This window comes from Hermetia illucens, chromosome 4, assembly GCF_905115235.1.
Source record: "Hermetia illucens chromosome 4, iHerIll2.2.curated.20191125, whole genome shotgun sequence".
NCBI classification, from domain to species: domain Eukaryota; kingdom Metazoa; phylum Arthropoda; class Insecta; order Diptera; family Stratiomyidae; genus Hermetia; species Hermetia illucens.
Genome location: NC_051852.1, coordinates 164532910 through 164553197, shown reverse-complemented (window position 1 = coordinate 164553197; position 20288 = coordinate 164532910). Strand labels below are relative to the sequence as shown.

Below are 20288 nucleotides of genomic sequence, written 5' to 3'. Positions count from 1 at the left end.
ACTCCTCTTTGTCCTTGTTATGGACACCGTCACACGAGATATCCAACGTCCGGCGCCCTACACACTGCTTTATGCAGATGATGTTTTCCTAGCATCTGATAGCAAAAATGATCTCGAGCAACTTGTTCAAAAATGGAATGATCGCCTCATGCAACACGGTCTCAGATTGAATTTAAACAAAACTGAATTTTTGACGACAGATCCCCATGAAACAGGCTGAATCACTGTCAGCGGCAGTGATCTGCCCAGAACTGAGCGATTTAAATACCTCGGGTCAACGCTATCAGCCAATGAAGAACTGCGTTATGAAATTGCTTCACGCATTAACGCAACCTGGATGAAGTGGCGTTCCACAACTGGTGTCCTTTGTGATGGACGTATCAACGAACGTCTCAAATCTAAAATTTACCGCAATGTCGTCCGTCCAGTCGCTCTCTATGGCTCTGAGTGTTGGCCGACCATAAAAGACAATGAACGGCATCTTGCGGTAATGGAGACGAAGATGCTACGTTGGACTAGTGGCGTCACACGTTTAGATCACATCCGAAATGAGGATATCCGCGATCGTTATGGGGTTGCACCAATCGTGGAAAAGTTGCGAGAGAGGCGTCTGGTCACGCAATTCGTGCAAACGAGAATTCACTTGCAAAGATTGATCTGAACATCGAAGTCGATGGTAAACGACCAAAAGGCCGACCTAAGTGGCTTGATACGCTGGATGGGGATTTGAAAGCCTCGAGATTGCACCCAGATCAGGCATTCGATAGAGCCAAATGGCAAAGCCGATCACGACGTGCCGACCCCGCTTGTGAACGGGACAAAGGCTGAAGAAAAAGAAGAAGTATTTCGGAGCAAACCTAGGCACCATATAGTGGCAGGCTTTTGATTTTTTTTTTCAGATTTTTCGGTTGGGTAATTTCTGAGAATGGGTGCCGTAAAGAAAGAAAGAGCACTGCCTGCACCTTTTATACTATATTTGGTGAAAAAAATGTACAGTTTTACACAAAATCTTAATAAAATATGTAGACGCCATGCATACAAATCATTGAAGTAGAAGCTGCCGCAAATAATAATACCTTCAGTACCGTATACCGCATCACGACAGAACTAACAGGTGATCAGTGGTTCGGACAAGGACATTAAAGGTCCACTCCACATCCACGAAGATGCGCAACTTGAAATGAGGTGAAGTGGATCACCACAAATAATAATAATAATATTATTGGTTTGAGTGACAAAAGGGATCCACCATGGAAAATTCGTCTGGAACGCGGCAGGACATTGCTAGACTGATTCAGATCAGCACTGGCAGTGCCAGCCGACGGGTGAGAAATAAAGTGCAGAGGGTTTGCCGGAACTATGCCATCCCCTGTGAGACACCTGTTGTTGAAATTCTGGACTTTCTGTCATATGCAGTCGGTTACGACGGTATGGCGAAAGTTATTCCAGACGTGTCCAGAATGCAACATACGCGAGGAACCAGCGGAGCTTTTTCAGATCTCTCAACGAATCCCAACAGAGCGCCCAGACAATATAGTTCTCGGTGACGGAAGCGAAAGAGTATTGGGGTGGATTTTGGGGGTTACCTGCCCGGCATGCTGAGCGTGCTGAGTGGATCACCGCCGAAGGCACCCGCCATGCCAATACACCTGGCATGAATTTCGCGGATGTTACCGAAGAGGAAGTTCGACGAGCCATAAACAGCTCGAAGAACTGGAGGGGCCCAGGTCTGGATCGGGTGCAGAATTTCTGGTATAAGAAATTTACCAGCGTACACAGTCGGTTGGCACGCAGTATAAATGAGGTCATGAGTCGGCCGGAGGAATTTTCACCTTTCCTCACTGCGGGGATTACCTACCTTATCCCTAAGAAGGACACGGTGCAGGACCCCGCAGACACAAGACCGATCACTTGCTTACCAACTCTCTACAAATTCATCACGTCCATTATTAGTGGAAGGATCAATGCGCACCTCGAGACCAACAACATTCTGTCCGAGGAGCAGAAGGGCTGCCGAGTTGGGTCAAGGGGTTGCAAAGAGCAACTCATTATCGACTCGGTAGTTGTAGGACAAGCAACTAGAGGCCAAAGAAACCTCTTCAGTTGCTATATCGATTATGCCAAGGCTTTCGACAGCGTTCCGCATACCTGGCTAATTGATATCCTACATCTGTATCGCATTGATCCGAAACTAATAAAGTTTTTGGCGACATTCATGGAAGGGTGGCATACCACCTTATCAGTCCGTACATCTGAGGGTGCTAATACCTCAGAGCCCATCCGCATACGGAGGGGCATCTTCCAGGGGGATTCATTGAGTCCCCTTTGGTTTTGTATGGCATTGAACCCCCTTTCATGGCTACTGAATGATGCTAGAGGGCATAGTTTTGCAATAAAGTATGGCCTACGTGCTAAGTGCGAACTGACACGCTTGATGTACTTAGATGACATCAAGCTGTATGCTGGTACTGACGACCATCTTAGAAGTCTGTTGCGAATAATAGACATGTTCAGCCGTGATATTCGGATGGAGTTTGGATTAGACAAATGTCGAATCCAAGCCATCCGCAAAGGTCATCACGAGCCACATGCCGGACATAGCATTGGTGACCTCCACATCGAAGCTATGACCGAGACAGACTTCTACAAGTACCTAGGAATTCTGCAAGGAACCCATGCTCGAGTTGGTGATCTGAAAGAAGCTCTGCTGTCCGAATAATTCCTGCGACGTGTAAAGCTGGTGCTGAAATCGCATCTCTCGGGGAAGAATAAAATAAGCGCGTTGAATGTATTCGCTATCCCTTCACTGGCTTATGCATTCGGAATATTGCCGTGGACGAAGACCGACCTGGAAAACGTCCAGCGGCGGATACGGACAACTATGTCCAAATTCCGAATGCATCACCCAAAGTCTATCGTGGAGCGGATGAACCTGCCTCGTGACATCGGAGGTAGGGGCGTGGTTGACGTGGCGGCACAACATCATCGCCAAGTCGACTCGCTGCGCGCTTATTTTTACAGTAGAGAGCAGGCGAGTCTCTTGCATGCGGCTGTCTGTAAGGCAGACTGTGGACTGACTCCACTTAACTTGAAGGATCGATCTTTCAATCCTCTGAGTGGGGTGAAGTCGGACCAGGAGTGGATCGATGAATGGAAGTCGAAGGCAATGCACGGTAAACACGTGAATTGTCTTTGGCAGCCATTTGTCGATTTGCATCTGCCGAACAGATGGCTGTGTGCTGTGGAGCTCTTTGCTGAGACGGAGGGGTTCATGTGTGCAATTCAGGATGGTGTGGTCGCCACCCGAGCTTATAAAAAGCTCATCATGAAAGAACGGGTGGAGACGTTGGACCATCTCATTTCTGGCTGTACTGTTATGGCACCGGTGCAATACATCACCAGGCATAATGCTGTATGTAAGGTTATCCATCAAAATCTTGCATACAAGCATGGGCTGATCACGGGGACATGTCCGGTTTACCGATATGAGCCGCAAGCAGTACTTGATAGTTCTGCTTACAGTATGTATTGGGACCGGCAAGTTCTGACTGATCGCCATACCGCACACAACAAGCCTGACGTACTGTTAGTTGACAAGACGGGTCGCTCCGCGTATATTATTGATGTTGCTATCCCCCATAATAGCAACATTGAACGGAAATACGTGGAGAAGAAGGTGAACTATGAGCCATTGGCTCGGGAAATCAAGGAAATTTGGCGTCTCGAGCGGGTGGTTGTAGTTCCCATAATATTGTCAGCTACAGGTATTGTACCTAAATCCCTCACGGCTTCCCTTGATGTCCTGGGACTTTCGCACAGTCTGGTTCAAACCATGCAGAAGTACACCATTCTGCATACGTGCTCGATGTTGCGGGGAGTACTCGACAGATTCTCCCACTGACCTACCATCGGCCACCACCACCAGTGCCCCTTTAGTTTTTAACTAGGTAGGATCGTCCGAGCCTAAATGCTTGGCACTTAGTGCTAGTATTAGGTAAAATCCGGCATCTGCCGAGATTGTGATAACTCGGGAAAATAATAATCGTTGGCGCAACAATCCATATTGGAACAGGGCCTTGAAGTGTGTTAGAGCACTTCATTCAAGACCGTAACGGTACACTACAGTACACTGTAGGAAGAAATGTGGTCAGCATTGCGCTCGCCCGAGATTATTACCCCGATTTGGCTCAGGTTCTCATTCACAGCTGAGTCGACTGGTATCCGACGTCAAATCATGATACAAATCCCACTGCCACCAATGAGATTTGAACCACGACCTTCCGCACGACATCCTTGTGCTCTAACCACTCAGCTATCCGGACACGGATCATCACAAATGTCATATGAAAACCCATTCGGGCCCCCAGAAATCAAGTCAAGGGCTTAGGAATGTTAGCCATAAATAGCGAAAAAGTGTTGCGGGGACGACGGAGCCTTGCGGGATGCCAGCAGAACTACTATATGTTGTGGACAGCTGTTGTTGAACTTTTACCTGGGAATGCTGCCCATCGTGGAAGCTAAGAATTAGCCCACACAGGCGACGAGTAGAACAGGATGGAGCGCACCACTCCGGCTAGCACCAACCTCCGGCAGTGTTTCGGTCCACCAATATTTGGCAACATTTTTGCAAGCGCCGTGGTGGCACTGGCTGTCTTTTGGCATGCATACTCTAGGTGTTCCCTAAAACTCAATTTGGTATCAATCATTACCCCCAGGTATTTGATAGCCGGCTTTGATACGACCGTATGTCCACCGACCTCCACTTTTACAGTATTATTTTTCCTGCATTTCGTTATTAAGACCGCTTCCGTTTTCGCGTCCGCCAAGGTCAGCCCGGCCTTTTCTAGCCAGGATTTTACCGCTCTCACTATTTCCGTTGCGTAAACCTCCACATCTTCTGGGTGTTTTGCTGCAACAACCACAGCTAGGTCATTAGCAAAGCCGACAATCGTAGTCCCCTCTGGGACGGGAAGAGCAAGCACCCCATTATACATGATAATCCACAACAGGGGACCAAGTACCGATCCCTGTGGTACCCCGGCTGTGACAATGTGCTCTTTGGGGCCCTCATCCGTCCCGTACCAGAGAGTCCTCTCTGAGAGGTACTTTTCCACCAAATTCGCTAAGTATCCGGGGACACCTATGTCAGCCAACGCCCCTTTAATTCTATTCCAGTTGGCCGAGTTCAATGCGTTTTTGACATCCAACGCCACCACGGCACAGCAGCCGCCAGAAATCAGTGCACCTTTTGCCAGGTTTACCACCATGCCAATTGCGTCCACCGTAGAGTGGGCACGTCGGAAACCAAACTGGCGTTCCGACAAACCATTGTTGGCTTCGACGATGGGCAGGAGTCTGTTGCAGATGACTCTCTCCATCATCTTCCCCATTGTATCCAACAGGCAGATAGGACGATACGACGTTTTCCAGGTGGCTTGCCAGGCTTCGGAAGCAACACCAACTTTTGATTTTTCCACTGGGCAGGGAATATTCCTTCTTTTAGGCATGCCTCGAAGGGGTTGGCGAAAAGGTCGGGCCTAGTCTTCACTGCCAGTTTCAAAGCTCGGTTGGGGATGCCATCCAAACCTTGGGCCTTGTTGTCACCGAACCTACCACATATTTCCCGCAGCTCCTCCACAGTTACAGGCGGTTTTATGCCGTCATTTAGCTGGACAAAAATTTGCCTTCCCCTATTTTCGTGGTGAGGGAACAGAGTGGTAACAATCTGTTTCAGGAGGCGCGGACAGGTCACCTGGGGTGATTTCCGCAGCCTTTTCATCACCACTCTGTAAGCCTCGCCCCAAGGGTTTATGTCGGCATGGTCGCACAGCTGTTTGAAGCAGTTCCTTTTGCTCCTCCAAATGGCTTCCTTTAGGCGACCACGCAATTGCTTGTATGCCTTCTCTCGACCGTCGCCACCGGGTTTTCCCCTGAGCCTCTGGCAAAGCCTCCTTGCCCGAAAACATGCGGATCGCAAACTTGCGATTTCGTTGTTCCACCAGTAATTGGGTTGCCTACTAGGGAGCAATCGCCTTCTGGGCATAGTAGCATCGCATGCTTCCGTCACCCATCGAGTGATCTGGGTGGCTTTCTCTCCAGCCGTACCATTCAGGGATATGTCGGATTTGAGCACCGCGGAAAACGTGTTCCTCTCGAAAGCTTTCACTGTCCAGCCAAGCATACCACCCGGCATTCTGCGAAAACTCTTTTTCGAGCTCGATCCGTCCTTGATCTCTATGCAGATTCCCTGGTGGTCGCTGTGAGTATAGTCCTCACTGACATGCCAAGCGAGTCTACTGGCTAAAGTGGCACTCACGTATGTCAGGTCCACTATAGACCCCAGGCCCCTTCCCCGGAAAGTATACGAAGACCCAACATTCGCCAGTACCACGTCCAGCTCCGCGAATGCTTGGAGGAGAACACGTCCCCTGACATTAGTTATTCGGCTGCCCCATTCAAGAGCCCACGCATTGAAATCGCCTCCTATTATGATCGGCCAACGTCCTCTTGCATCCAAAACAAGAGCAGCAAGCATCCGATCATACTCGACGAGTGTAGCGCTGGGTGGAGCATAGCAGCTGTAGATGTGGATGCCCTTCACCTTCGCTTTGATGAAGCCCTCCTCCGGGTGCTCCATTATTTCCTGGAAGGCTTGTTCTCCACAAGTCCACAGCGCTGCTTGGCCCGTTTGGTCTTTGACCCAAACGCTACCACCGCGGTTTCAGTATGGTTCACTTAGTATGGCCACATCGATGTTTTTCTCGCGGATGGTTTGCGCGAGTAGATCCTGCGCCTCCTCGCAGTGGTTGAGATTGATTTGTATCAACCTCATCTCCTGTATTCCGGGCACCTGCTGCTGCCCGCAATGTGCCGATGGTCCACACCCTCCTTTCCTTTGCACAGTAGACAGTTTGGGTCAGCTCCGCAATCCTTGCTGATATGGCCTTCCACTCCGCATCTCCTGCATTGCTTTGACCTGTCATTTGGGTTAGTGCATGCCTTCGCAATGTGACCAAAGCCAAGGCATCTAAAGCACCGTTTTAACGCCACCTGTTCCCTAAGGCGACACATAACCCAGCCTATTCTCACTCTCCCTGCTGCTAACAAATTGAGTGCGTTCTCCACTGGTAGGCTGATAATGGCGGTTTGTGTTCCCCCATAGGCTTTCCTTAGCGTTTTCACCACTGACTCTTGTAGTCCGGCAAGATCGAACTGTTTCTCCAACGCTTCGCGAACCTCCCCCTTCGTCGTGATTTCATCTAAATCTTTGCAGATTATAGTGATATCCGGCCTGCTAGCTCTTATGTCGGCTTCCTGCCCTAAAGTCTTCCTGATTTGGTTTAAGAATTTGTCCGCGGTTACATCCTTGGATTTCTTAAGTTCCAACATAAGATCTCCCTTCTGGGACCGTCTAATGCGGCTGACGTTGTCTCCCAAATTGGTGAGTTCGGGGTCTGCCTTCACTTTCCTGAGAATGTCGGCGTATGACCCTTCGTCCCATTTGGAAATGAAAATCACCTCCGGTCTAATCTTCCTTCGATAACTTTTTATAAGGGCAATATCTATGGTAGGAGAAGAAGACGAGGCAGACCCTGCCTAAGATGGAGCGATGGCGTAGGTCAGGACGCCAGACAGCTTTTAGAGATACCGAATTGGTGGACCTCGGCACAAATCCGGGATATCTGGAGTTGCTTATTAAGGCAGGCCTAGACCGGATACCGGTTGTTGCGTCGTTGATGATGATGAACGGAATTTGCGACCGTTTCGGGCTTGACGAAGTTAGTTGGGAAAATCAACCCAGGAGGTCTGGTTGGGAGGAATGTGTGCTGGAATAATCCAGTTTGGCTTGTGCCTGAGACCACGGTAGATTAGATTTAAGGGAGAGGATTGATCGATTGACTTCGGCTTCAGAGCCTTGGTGAGGCATGTGGAGGGTGGAGTGGTAAGCTTTGAAAAAATGGCTAGTAGAGACGTTTGCTTTTCCAGGAAGGGAACTACTTTGGAGTGGTTTACCGCTACGTTGGTAGTTTTTTTAGTTAAGGGATGATTTTATGGATTTTGCGGTTTAATTCTATATTGGACAGGTTGTTATGAAGGTGGGTGGTATACAGGGTGAGTATTCTTTCGCGGATTGAAGTATCGAGATCGTGAATCTCGTCCTTCAAGTAGAAGTACTGCGGGAGACTTGCTTGGCGGATATGGGGAATGACGAGAATTTTGATAGTTTTCTAAGTTTAAGTTTTTTTTTGAAAAGATTGGTGTCGTTTTATTGAGCCATAAGCAAAAGAGTGTACAATTTTTAATATTCACAAATTTGCCATTCCCTAGGTTTTCCAAGTCTACGGAAACGAGGGTCCTCTCCTAGAGCCCGTAAGCAAGTATGTCGAACATATTCAGCAGCACTTCGTTAAAACATTGGCTAAGAAATGCTCAAAATGTGCACTATCCTTCCTGAATAGAGGTTCGTTTTAATATTAACAGTCACACATTCGCCAAGCTAATTTTTACGACCCCATTCAACTTTCAGGTTCATTGAAAACCCATCTCTTATTCGATCATCAAAGTTTTGCCGGTGTTGGAGGAGTGAAGCCATTAATACCGAACACTATCTATGCTACGATGGCTAAGGTAATAGATACTCTGTCACTATTTTCCTTCGAGGTAAGCATTTTCTAACTTATTTGCAATTCCAGCTTAAAACTACACAAAAACCTACATCGGCTTATACATCTCTGAAAGATTTCAACGATGTGACCCAATGTCTTACACCAGGCAAAGCATGTATTGAATGCGATGCAGCGTTCGAAGAAGAAAACCATCTGATGTAAGCTACAGCCACACTTCAAAGAGTGTAGTCCTTCCATCAGATCAACTACATTTCTTTTATTTCAGAGGCTTCCTGAAATGCCAGAAGTGTCGATATCAAACGTGTTGTGTACGCGCAATGCTTGATCACAGCTCATCATGTCAAACGGGAGTCAATCCTGAAAGCAATGTTCACATTGAACTCGACACGGAAATGCATTGCGTGTGTGGATTCTCAAACTGCGATGGCAATTCTATGGCACGTCATTTAGCTACATGCGACCATAAAAGTGCATACCCATCTGTAGAGTCAGCTCAGGAGAACACTGTTAAACGTAACATGCTGGATATGTTAGGGTTGATGCGACGACCGGGTGAATCCGATGATATTGCAAGTGGCAATCCAGAAGAACAGGCAAATGAGAGCGACGTTCAAATGAGTGAACAATCGAAAGCAGAAGGATCTACCGTCGAAGGTCAACAAAGTATTCTTGAATCAAGTTCAGATACAGGTCAAATTGGTGAAACCCCATCATTACAAGAGGATTCAACTGCTGTGAGTGATAATGTAAATGAGAATCCATCAGATGCAGCGCGTCCACCAGAGATGAGTGGAACCACTGAATTTCAAGTGCAATCAGAAGGAACTACTGAATTTGGCAGCCTACAAATAGAGCCAATGGAAACAACATAGATTTAATCATATTGCTGATGATCAACATTATCCAGTTGAGATTTGGATTTCGGTTTTAATTTTGCTTCAATTATTTCTTGAAAATGTATGCACAAATCGTTTTTTATATGAATATGACGAAGGACGAGATGATGCAACGAACTTTGATGGCAGTTTCATAATATACATCATCACTTTCCATCCTTTTATGTGAATTATAATATCTCAATACATCTTAGATTACAGTCTTATATCTTGTTGTTTTCTACTTTAATTCCCTAGGATCCTAAAAGGAGGGAGTTAGTGGTGCCGGCAATCATTTAAGACGATCTTCACAAAATTCATCACTACCTAAGCGACGTAATTGCCCAGACACAGACTCAGACACACCCCGACAATGTACCCAAAACTTTCCACGAGAATAAGGAAGAAGAATTATCAACGACCGATATGGGACACCCGTTTTTGGACAAATTTCACTAGTTCCTAATCTGTTTAAGGATTCTGAAATTGGTGTAAGATCTTTAGTTTGGCGAAATATACTACCTAGTCCGGACTCCTTGCATGGTATCTTGTCTAAATTTCCGTTGACTTGTCGTATCCTTGTCAGGTATCAGACGAATTAACGATTTAGATGGGATTCCGTGCAAGGACTCCGGACTATGCAGTACATTTAGTACAAATATAATGGCCCCTCAAATCGGGTCAAATCCCGACCGTCAAATAAGTAAATTTCTTCATTATGTACGCGCTCAAAACGGGAAAAGAGCTTAGTAATGCAATAGTTATTTTAGCGGCGCAATCTTTTTGTTTGGTGGTAGTTAAGCTTCTCAGGAATCTGGAATTCTGGTTTGCAGTCCCGCCTTGTCCCGGATTGGCAAGGGATCTCTGATACCCAACAGATATGGATCTTCCGGCGCCCGCGGATTTAGTGTATGTCCCTGAAAATAATGTGACCCTCATGCATAGCGCCTATCGGACATCATCCAAAGACAGACGGAGAATGGACCCCAAACGAGATTCTGTCAGGAGTTGATTGATTTGGAAATCATTCAGAGCATGCTGTGGACATAGCGCGCGGGGGTTAGTGAGGAATGGGGGGATGAAGATTTGGATGAATCATAAGCATAATCATAAGGGCAGAGGTAGGCGATTTGTGGGCGCGCAATGCATGGAGCCACAGTGCTCCATTTGGAATCGTTGAGTGGTGGCCATGACATTTCTCGTGGATAACCATGATGCAAGGAGACGTTAACCCCATATGTATCATACGTGGGTAGGTAGGTAGGTATCAGTGGCCGCTCCGAGGAGTCCAATTAGCGCATTGGTGCGCCGTTTTGATGCCACAAACTCCTAAGACCGTGACTGTTGTTATAGGAACAGGGAAGCAGAGTCCAGCTGGCTCGGATCTTCAGAGCCAGCCCGTAGCATTCACGAAGGAAAGCAACTCTCCGACCCTGCAGCTGCAAATCTCACTGAGGTCCCCAAAGAATGGTTTACCCAGTGTCCGCAGCCTGACTCGAGCCAGAGCTGGGCAATCGCAGAGAAAGTGCATGAGGGTTTCCCTTCCTTCTCCGCAGCTTCGGAAATGCGAGTTGTAGGGTAAGCCGAGCCTAGCGGCATGGTCCCCTATGGGCCAGTGCCCCGTGCAGACCGCCGTAATCTTGAATGCATTTGCACGCGTCTGGCACAGGAGCTCTCGTGATCGGGCTAAGTTCTAAGCGGGCCAAATTCTCCTTGATTTGGCACAGCTTGTAAGCCTTCGCCATCTCAGGCCCGCGGCTGCTAGGTAGTGCGAGTAGACTCGATCCCCGACAGCCGCCAGCGGAACACCGACTGTATTCCCCGAGGGGCTGCCAAGAGCAGAGCCTTGCCTGGCAAATCCGTCAGCCCGCTCATTCCCCTCTATGTTCCTATGCCCGGGAACCCAGAGGAGAGTGATCTTGAGCGTGCCGCCCAGATGGTTGAGCATGTCTCTGCACTGCCCCACCAACCGGGAAGATGTCGTCGTTGAGTACAAGGCCTTGATGGCCGCTTGGCTGTCGGTCAGAATGGCTATGTTACGCTTGGGGCTCGAATCACGCTCCAGCCATCGACAGACTTCCAATATCGCCAGTACTTCCGCCTGGAATACACTGGTGAAACCTGGGAGACCATACGACTTGGATACACCGTGTGTATTCGAGAAAACCCCCGCGCCGACTCCATAGGCCATCTTTGATCCGTCCGTAAAGAATACCGTGTCATAGTCTTGCAACACGGCCCCGGTTTTCCACTTTGCCCTGGTTGGAAGGTCCACAGCAAAGTTTCTCGTGAAATTCAGCTTGCATGTGACATAGTCCGTGGGGGATGCCCAGATTTCTCGAGGTATTTCATCTAGAATGTTGCTGTGGCCGTAGGACTTCGCTGCCCAGCATCCGGACTCACGTAGTCTGACGGCACTGCATGCTGCAACATATCTGATGTGGTGGTCTAGGGGGAGGAGATGCAGGAGTACATTGAGAGCATCTGCCGGGCAGGACTGCAGAGCCCCCGTAGCACCTGCACACGCGGCTCTCTGAATCCTATTAAGCTTCGTTCTATTGTATTTCTTCTTCAAAGCCTGCCACCATACAATAGATCCGTACGTGAGGATCGGACGCACTACAGCGGTGTACATCCAGAGAACCATTCTCGGCCCGAGACCCCATTTCTTCGCAAAGGTTCTCTTACAGGCATAGAAGGTTCAACCTCCAATTTAGCTTAGGATCCAGGATTACACCCAGATACTTTACATTAGAGGAAAGAACCAATCTTTGTTCATTCAGCCGTGGTAGATGGAATTCAGGTATCCTTGTCTTGGTGGTGAATAGCATCAGTTGTGTTTTGGTTGGGTTTATGCTGAGTCCGCATCTTACGGCCCACAGGCACACCTTTCGCAACGCTCCTTCCATGATGTCGCTCATACTGGACAGAAACATCCCTGATACTAATATCACCAAGTCGTCGGCATACGCCACTACCTTCACCCCGCTGCTGTCCAATGTACGTAAAATTTTGTCCATTACTATTAACCAGAGCACCGGTGAGATAGCACCACCCTGAGGCGTGCCTCTGTTCACCGCTCTGGTCAAGTGGTTGCCTCCCAGATCGGACTGGATTATCCTGGTTCTCAGCATGGATATAATCCAATGCGTGAGAAACCCCTTCAATCCAATACCGGTCAAGGCTTCCTTGATGGCGTTGGTACTGACGTTGTTGAAAGCTCCTTCTATATCCAAGAAGGCAACAAGGGTATACTGTTTGTACTGCAGCGACCGCTCCACCGTGCCAATTACCTCGTGGAGGGTGCTTTCTGTGGATTTTCCTTTGAGGTAGGCATGCTGGGACTTAGAGAAAGGCGTTCTCTCCATAAGTGAATGTCCAGGACGCGTTCTAGGGTCTTCAGCACGAAAGAGGTCAGGCTGATTGGCCGAAAGTCCTTCGCGAACTCATGACCTCGCCTGCCGGCTTTCGGTATGAAAACCACCCGTGCGCGCTTCCAGGACTGCGGTACGTATCCTAAAGTGATGCAGCTCCGGTAAATCTCAACAAGCCACGGCACAACCCTTTCCTGCTGCTTCTGTAGCATGACTGGCATTATGCCATCTGGGCCTGGAGATTTGTATGCGGAGAAGCTGTTTATAGCCCAGCCGATCCTATCCCCGGTAATTACCGATTTGATAGTCTCGCACAGCTGGGGTTGCCGCAAACCCTCCAAGCGAGGTTCTGACTCACAGTCCTCCTCGCTGGAGGGAAAGTGCGTTTGCACCAGCAGCTCCAAGGTTTCACTAGAAGATTCCGTCCAGGAGCCTTTCGACTTTTTAAGGAAGGATGGACTCTTATGTTCCTTGGACAGAATCTTATTGGGCCTCGCGGATTCACTAGTGCTTTCAATGTTCTGACAATAGTCTAGCTAAGACCGCCTCTTGGCGGTCCTGATGGCCGACTTGTACTTCTTTAGGCAGTCTTTATATGGCTGCCAGTATTTTTGCCTGTAGCAGATGTTGAAGATTTCTCTGGTCAGCTTCCTGAGACTAGAGAGATCTTCGTTCCACCACGGTGGCAAGGTCTTTTTGCTGTACTTAGCAGGGCACAAGACTTTGAAGGCGGTATCAAAAGCCTTCTCCAGAGCCCCGACCTTTGACTCCAGTTCGTCTGTCGTGCCAATCCTACCAATTTGCGCACCGGAGAGTTTGTTCTTAATTTGCCTGACCAAACTTTGTCCAGTCGATCCTCCGGGGGTCTCTAAAGGGCTTGGGAACCTCTGCGGCGAGGTGTGGTGTGGTCAGAGAAGGATCTCTGGTCAGACACTCTCCAGTCCTCCACCCTAAGAATCCCGTTGTCTGTTATTAGGGTGATATCAAGGACCTCCTCCCAACCGTCACAGTTCTCCGAGCAGGAGAAATAAAAGGTTGGTGTACTGCCCCTGTTACACACCGATAGATTTGAAGTAATAATAAAATCAAAGAATGATTCACCTCTTTCGTTGATTTCGGAGCTGCCCCAAAGCGTATGCCTTGCATTTGCGTCGCAGCCTATCAGCAGTTTGGCTTTCTTTGTTGTTATGGTGTTCGTCAGATGTAGTTCTTCTGGCGGAGCTGATCGGTCATGAGCCATGTACGCCGAGGAAATATACACGTTCTCTGCCCCCTCCTGCTCCAGCTTGACCACAACTAGGTCACTGGAACTCAGGTCCGGGCACAGGAAAGCGTGCAGACTCTTCCTCGCAAGAATACATGCTCTAGGTCTATCCTGATCAGCGTCTCCTGTGCTGTGGAATAAATTAAAATATTTCCTTTGGAGCCCTTTGATGGTTCGGTCGCTTCCGACCCAGGGCTCCTGTATTAATGCGATGTCGATGTCTTCCTCTAAGAGGAAGACGAGCAGATTAGCCGAGGCGCACTTCGAGTGCTCCAGATTTATCTGCGTTACCCTCAACATGATCTGCTTGCGTGGGGGGTTTGTCAGCCCCCGTCGTACCGTCGATCGTCATCTCCTCCAACAGCTCGTTGGCGGCGTCGATTGGGTCAAGGTCGTCGTCCGGTTTCGCAGATTTGGATGAATCATAAGCATAAGCATAAGGGCAGAGGTAGGCGATTTGTGGCCGCGCAATGCATGGAGCCACAGTGCTCCATTTGGAATCGTTGAGTGGTGGTCATCCAGCTCTAACATTTCTCGTGGATAACCATGATGCAAGGAGACGTTAACCCCATATGTATCATACGTGACCCTTGTTGATCTCTCTTAAATCTCCCAAAAAAAAATCCAAGTACGCTAGGGAGGGCTCTGGACACAATGAGGTTAGTAGTCCAGAATCTTCAGGATATAGTCAGCCAAAGGAATACCATCTATTTATCTTCTTTCACATGGAGAATTGACATCTCTATGCGTAGGGAGCTTGACATGACGAAAATTCCATCTCAATAGAGAAATTGAATCAGTTCCTCGAGGATTGCTTATTGATACTATGATGGGGGGAATTTTTCAGTCCAATCGATAGTAGCGTTGGTCAATGGTCAATTAATTAAGAAAACTCCATTTTTTAACTACAACAGCTGGGTCACTTCCTGGACTTCGCAATTGCTCCATCTAAGGCTGGATTATTTTTACCTGTACAGATCAAATGGCCGCCCGCCGTGGTCTGTTCAGCCGGATTTTTTTCATAAGAAAACCATCGTTACGAGTATGTAGGCTAGGGCGGTCTTCCCTCTCGAACATGGCGCACCATTTTGCTTGCTAAGAATACAAATCCCCCAAGGTTACATGATGAGTGACAAGTCACAGGCCTAACGAGAGGACGGTTGGAAGGGAAGAGATTCTTCCCGGTCCCAGAGTTTTCTAGATGGCCCGGAATGGAAATTTGAAAAAAAAAGAAAGGATAATAAGGGGGAAGCATAATTTTCACCCCGGATCAAGATTTTCTTTCTGCGGTTATGCCTGTACGGTAGGTCTTTGGTAAAGCATTTCGAGTTTTTATAAATTGAAATACGTAGGCTCTAATGGTTAACAATCAACGTCCGGGTTTCATGATCATAGCAGTTATGAATTGTGATTTTCAACCCTAGATAGGAGAAATTTCTAAGCACTCAACGCGGTAGTCTACTGTTTTCATTGTATGCAGTTGACCAGTGCCTTTGGCTGCTGCGTTGTTGTTTTTGTTTTTGATACTGAAGTTGGCACCATGTACCACGTTTCACTTTCATTAAATTTACAAATAACTACTCACTCAAATCAGTGTTGCAGACTACTTTTTAAATTCTCGGCTAAAGGACAAAGAGAATACGTGTAGCCTTAGCATGGATAATTAACATGACAAGAATCCCGCCACTTTGATTTGGCCTGGTCAGGGCCAGCCTAGTAAGTCTTACTAATTTTATCAAGAACCGATTTTTCTGATGGTAGAGTAAAGTTGTACCGTTGCCATGCTATCATAGACGACCTTAAATTGAATGAAAAGATGTCTACAAGTGATGGTCATATTCCAACAGTTTTTCCATCGACTACTTGAAGTGAAGTGTCTTTGTCATGCTCCGATAATATTCTAGGCATATGCGGGCTTCGCCTTGAATCAATTTGACGATCAATGCTTGGTCATATTATCCTTACATGAAGACCAAGGGTTTCTTTTTGGCCCCTTCTCTGTTTTATACAACACTTATTTCGGCCGTTTTCCAAATAAATACGTGGTTTTTGCACATAAGGAGGCCTGGACGCATCTCCACCGATACCTGAGAGGATTTCCTTATGAGATCAACACCTTATCCTTTTCAATAAAATGGAGCACACTCACTTGAATGAATCAAATTTCAAGGTAGCATAGGATACGAAACTCAACTACACAAGGCGGGATGGGAAAATGAGTCATAGGAGCACTAGCTTTTAGAGAAAAAAAAGGCGTAAAACCTACAACTTCGAAGATGAAGTCAAGTGCCCATGGAGCCCAGCTGGGAACAATGTTGAGAAACTGACACATCAAAACGAAGTTGTGAGCCAGAATAGGGTATCTTCCATTGATTCGGATACTAAGAAAATATTGGGCCCCACGTTGGGCGCCAATTATAATGACGAAATGAGTATCCTCCGGAATGGCCTGAGGTTCCCAAGGCAGGGTGTTGATCTAGAATGATTATTGCACCAATGTCTCCGGCAAGACCTCTGGGATATGGGCCAACCAGATCGATATAAGCGCTGTAACACCTGGTCGAAGGTGAGCGCTTTTCCCATTAGAGACTGGAGCGTTTGAGTGGGCACCTTTGACGTCTTGCATGTTTCACAATTACGGATGTAGTACTTGATGTGTGAAGCCATTTTAGGCCAATGGAATCGTAACCGCAGTCTACCCAAGGTTGTACCCTCCCCCCCTCATGTGCAGTTAAAGGATAGTCATGGGTGCGGGTGATCACCTTAATCGTCAGCGCCTCCGGAATCCAAAGCGTCCATGCCTGCTGCTTTTACAGCTCATCTTTTGAAGCATACCTGCAGATCAGGGAATTTGTTGGAATTCTCCCTAATGCGCTCAATCAGTCAGCAGATGTTGCGAACCTCTCCTGCGTTTGAAGATGAACAGGAATCCTTGAAGCTTCAATGCCCATTTGACCAGCCTACCGTGGAGGTCTGGTTGGTTCATCAGCCATTTGAGCGAAGTGTGGTCAGTTATCACTTTGAATGTTGTGTCTTCTATGTACGCTCTGAATTTGCTCTAGGGCAAGCTAGAGAGACCCAGAAGAAGGGTTGCAACTTACGATCCTGAGCCCGTGAGTTTCAGGTCAGAGATATCATATACAAGCGTCTCTTCAATTTAAGCAATGCAGAAAAACCGGTACAATGCGAAACTGGATCGGAAATTCGAGAAAGCAAAGATCATTGTTAGGGTGGAAACGGTTCATTACGAGTTGGAAGACATGGATGGTCGTAATCTGGGCTTCGATAACGGGAAGGGTCTCAAAGTCTAGCCCAAAATCTGGATCTTCGGCTGTCCTTCCTTTAACAGGACTCAGATACCCAGCTTATTAATACTAGTGATTGCATCACTGGTCTTCAGCAGTTTTTCCCTGAGCAGGTCTTGAAAACCCAGAAAATGTTTTCCCCACGCTGGGCGTCATTTATAATAACCAAATAAGATTGGCGATGGCCAAAAGATCATCCTGCCTACCCGGAGACGACCAAAAGGGGAGTGCTATCCGAAAAATCCCCTAAAAACCTAAAAAATTGATTGTGAATGTCCGCTCGTAAATATTGAAGCTCCATTGAAGTGTCCCGTTGACACGTGCTTGGGAATGTGGGAAGCTCCTTTGAACACTCCGATCACTCACGGTGGTCAAAGGGTAGTGTAGGTCCCAGGGCGAAACGTGGATTGGTACCCACGATGGAGCATAAAACCTGGGAAATGCCTGCTGAACCAACACCAACAGCTCTACTACCAAACCCTATCTCCACCTCCACGTGGTGACCGCTGGGAGCTCTTTCTTAACGAAAAGCTGCAGACGGAGAAGGATGAAGGCGAGTCTCCCGCGCTAAAAACGGGACAAATTGTACCAACTGGTCCTCCAGGTTGGGGGTTGGGTAGGGCAGACAACCCTACACGGAAAACAACTTGTTACGAAGTCACAACAGGAGCCTCGGATAGGACGGATTTTAAAACGACGGACCCGGCAACGAACACGGAATAACGATTTGCGCATTTTCTCATGGAACGTGCGCTCCCTGTACAGAGATGAAGCTGATGAGCAGCTAGCCAATACCCTGTCCCAATATAGGGCTGATATAACAGCGTTGCAAGAGATGCGATGGACAGGGACCGGTTTCCTGGAGAAGAGCCACTACACCATATATTATAGCGGTCATCCAGTAAACCAAGTACTCGGAGTAGGTTTCTTAGTCAGCCAAAAAATGAAACCTGCTGTTATCGGCTTTGAAAACATAAGCGAACGGCTATGCACTCTGCGCTTGCGAGGCAAGTTTAGAAATATAAACCTCATAAACGTTCACGCCCCTACAGAGGAGACTGCAGAGTCGGAGAAGGATACCTTCTACAAGGCGGTAGAACGAACCCTCAAAGCGTGTCCCAGATATGATATCAAAATCATACTTGGGGATTTTAACAGCCAAGTAGCGAAGGAGCCCGTATTCAGGCGATACGTTGGCTCCCATAGCTTACACGAAAATACAAATGATAACGGACTATTCAATTAGCAGTGTCACACGAAATGGTTGTTGGAAGTACCTGGTTTGCGCGGAAAGCGGTCCACAAACATACGTGGGCCTCTCCAGACGGGACCACTTTCAAGCAAATTGACCACGTGTTGATCGAACGCCGCCACCTCTCAGCCTTAATGAATGTCAGAACATATAGGGGAGCCAATATAGACTCGGATCACTATCTCGTTGGCATGGTGCTCCGAGCTCGAATAACAATACCACCTAGAATCCCCTCTGACAATCAGGCTAGAGTGAACACTGAAGCCATCCACAACACAACCCTCCGCGACACCTATAAGAGGGAAATGGATGCCGCAATAACCGCAGTCAACAGAGGACCTGGAGATGAAGCATCAACAAATGATCTTCACAACCACCTGAAGAACGTTATCATGGATACGGCCACAAACATACTTGGCCCCAGCCGCAAAAGGAGTCGGAACGGCTGGTTTGACAATGAATGTAAGCTAGCAACGGAACGGAAGAATTCCGCATACCGAGTAATGTTGCATTCTCAAAGAACGCGGGCACGCGCAGAGACTTATCACGAACTCCGTCGAGTGGAGAAGCGACTTCAAAGACGGAAAAAGGAAGTCTTGGAGAACCAACAAATCTATGAACTAGAAAAGTACAGGGAGCAACCGCACCAGGCGCGCAAGTTTTACTAACAAGTCAGCAGGATGAAGCCTTATACACCTCGATGCTCATCCTGCCGAGACAAAGAGGGAAATCTGATTTCCGACAGAATGGGCATATTAGAGCGATGGGTTGAGTACTTTGATGAGCTACTGAACAACGAGAACATCGGCGAGTTGGAGGTCCCGCCAACTGAAGACGACGGACAAATACTGCCACCACTAAGTATAGGAGAAACAGTCTGTGCAATTCATCGGCTTAAAAATCATAAGTCGCCAGGAGCCGATGGAATTACAGCCGAATTGGTTAAATATGGAGGCGACCAGTTACACCAAGTGGTTCATCAACTTGTGCTCAAGGTATGGGACAGCGAATCAATGCCTGACGATTGGCAACGAGGCATTATCTGTCTCATACATAAAAAGGGAGATATCACACAGTGCAGCAATTATAGAGGTATCACGTTGCTGAGTACCATCTATAAGATATTCTCCACTATCTTGCTAGGCCGGATAGCCCCATACGCCCAGAACATCATTGGCCCATACCAAAGAGGCTTCACTCCAGGCAAATCAGCGACAGATCAGATTTTCTCTGTGCGGCAGGCGATGGAAAAACTGTTGGAATATGGACATCAGTTGCACCATTTTTTCATCGACTTTAAAACCGCCTATAATAGCGTAGCCAGGGTAAAACTGTACACGGCCAAGAGGGAATTCGGTATCCCGACGAAATTAATAAGACTGACTAGGCTGACCCTGACCAATGTGCGAGGCCAGATAAAAGCAGCAGGATCATTCTCAAGACCATTCGACATCAACAACGGTCTACGACAAGGGGATGCGCTATCAAGCGTCCTCTTTAACCTGGCCCTCGAGAAAGTGATCCGTGATGCTGAGGTAAATGCGAGGGAGAACAACAGTTTGTTGATGGTTTTGTAAATTATTTAAAATTT

General features: G+C 47.6%; 1 protein-coding gene across 1 annotated transcript in view; it reads left to right on the top strand.

Moving 5' to 3' along the window:
* The window catches only part of LOC119653455, a 31960-nt gene extending 22244 nt beyond the window's left edge, over nucleotides 1-9716 (top strand). The window contains exons 8-11 of the mRNA XM_038058064.1: nucleotides 8329-8461; nucleotides 8528-8628; nucleotides 8694-8824; nucleotides 8893-9716. Coding sequence (XP_037913992.1) covers nucleotides 8329-8461; nucleotides 8528-8628; nucleotides 8694-8824; nucleotides 8893-9499 — 972 coding nt within the window. The 3' untranslated portion in view covers nucleotides 9500-9716. The remainder of the gene's footprint in view (nucleotides 1-8328; nucleotides 8462-8527; nucleotides 8629-8693; nucleotides 8825-8892) is intronic.
* Nucleotides 9717-20288: the final 10572 nt, after the last annotated feature.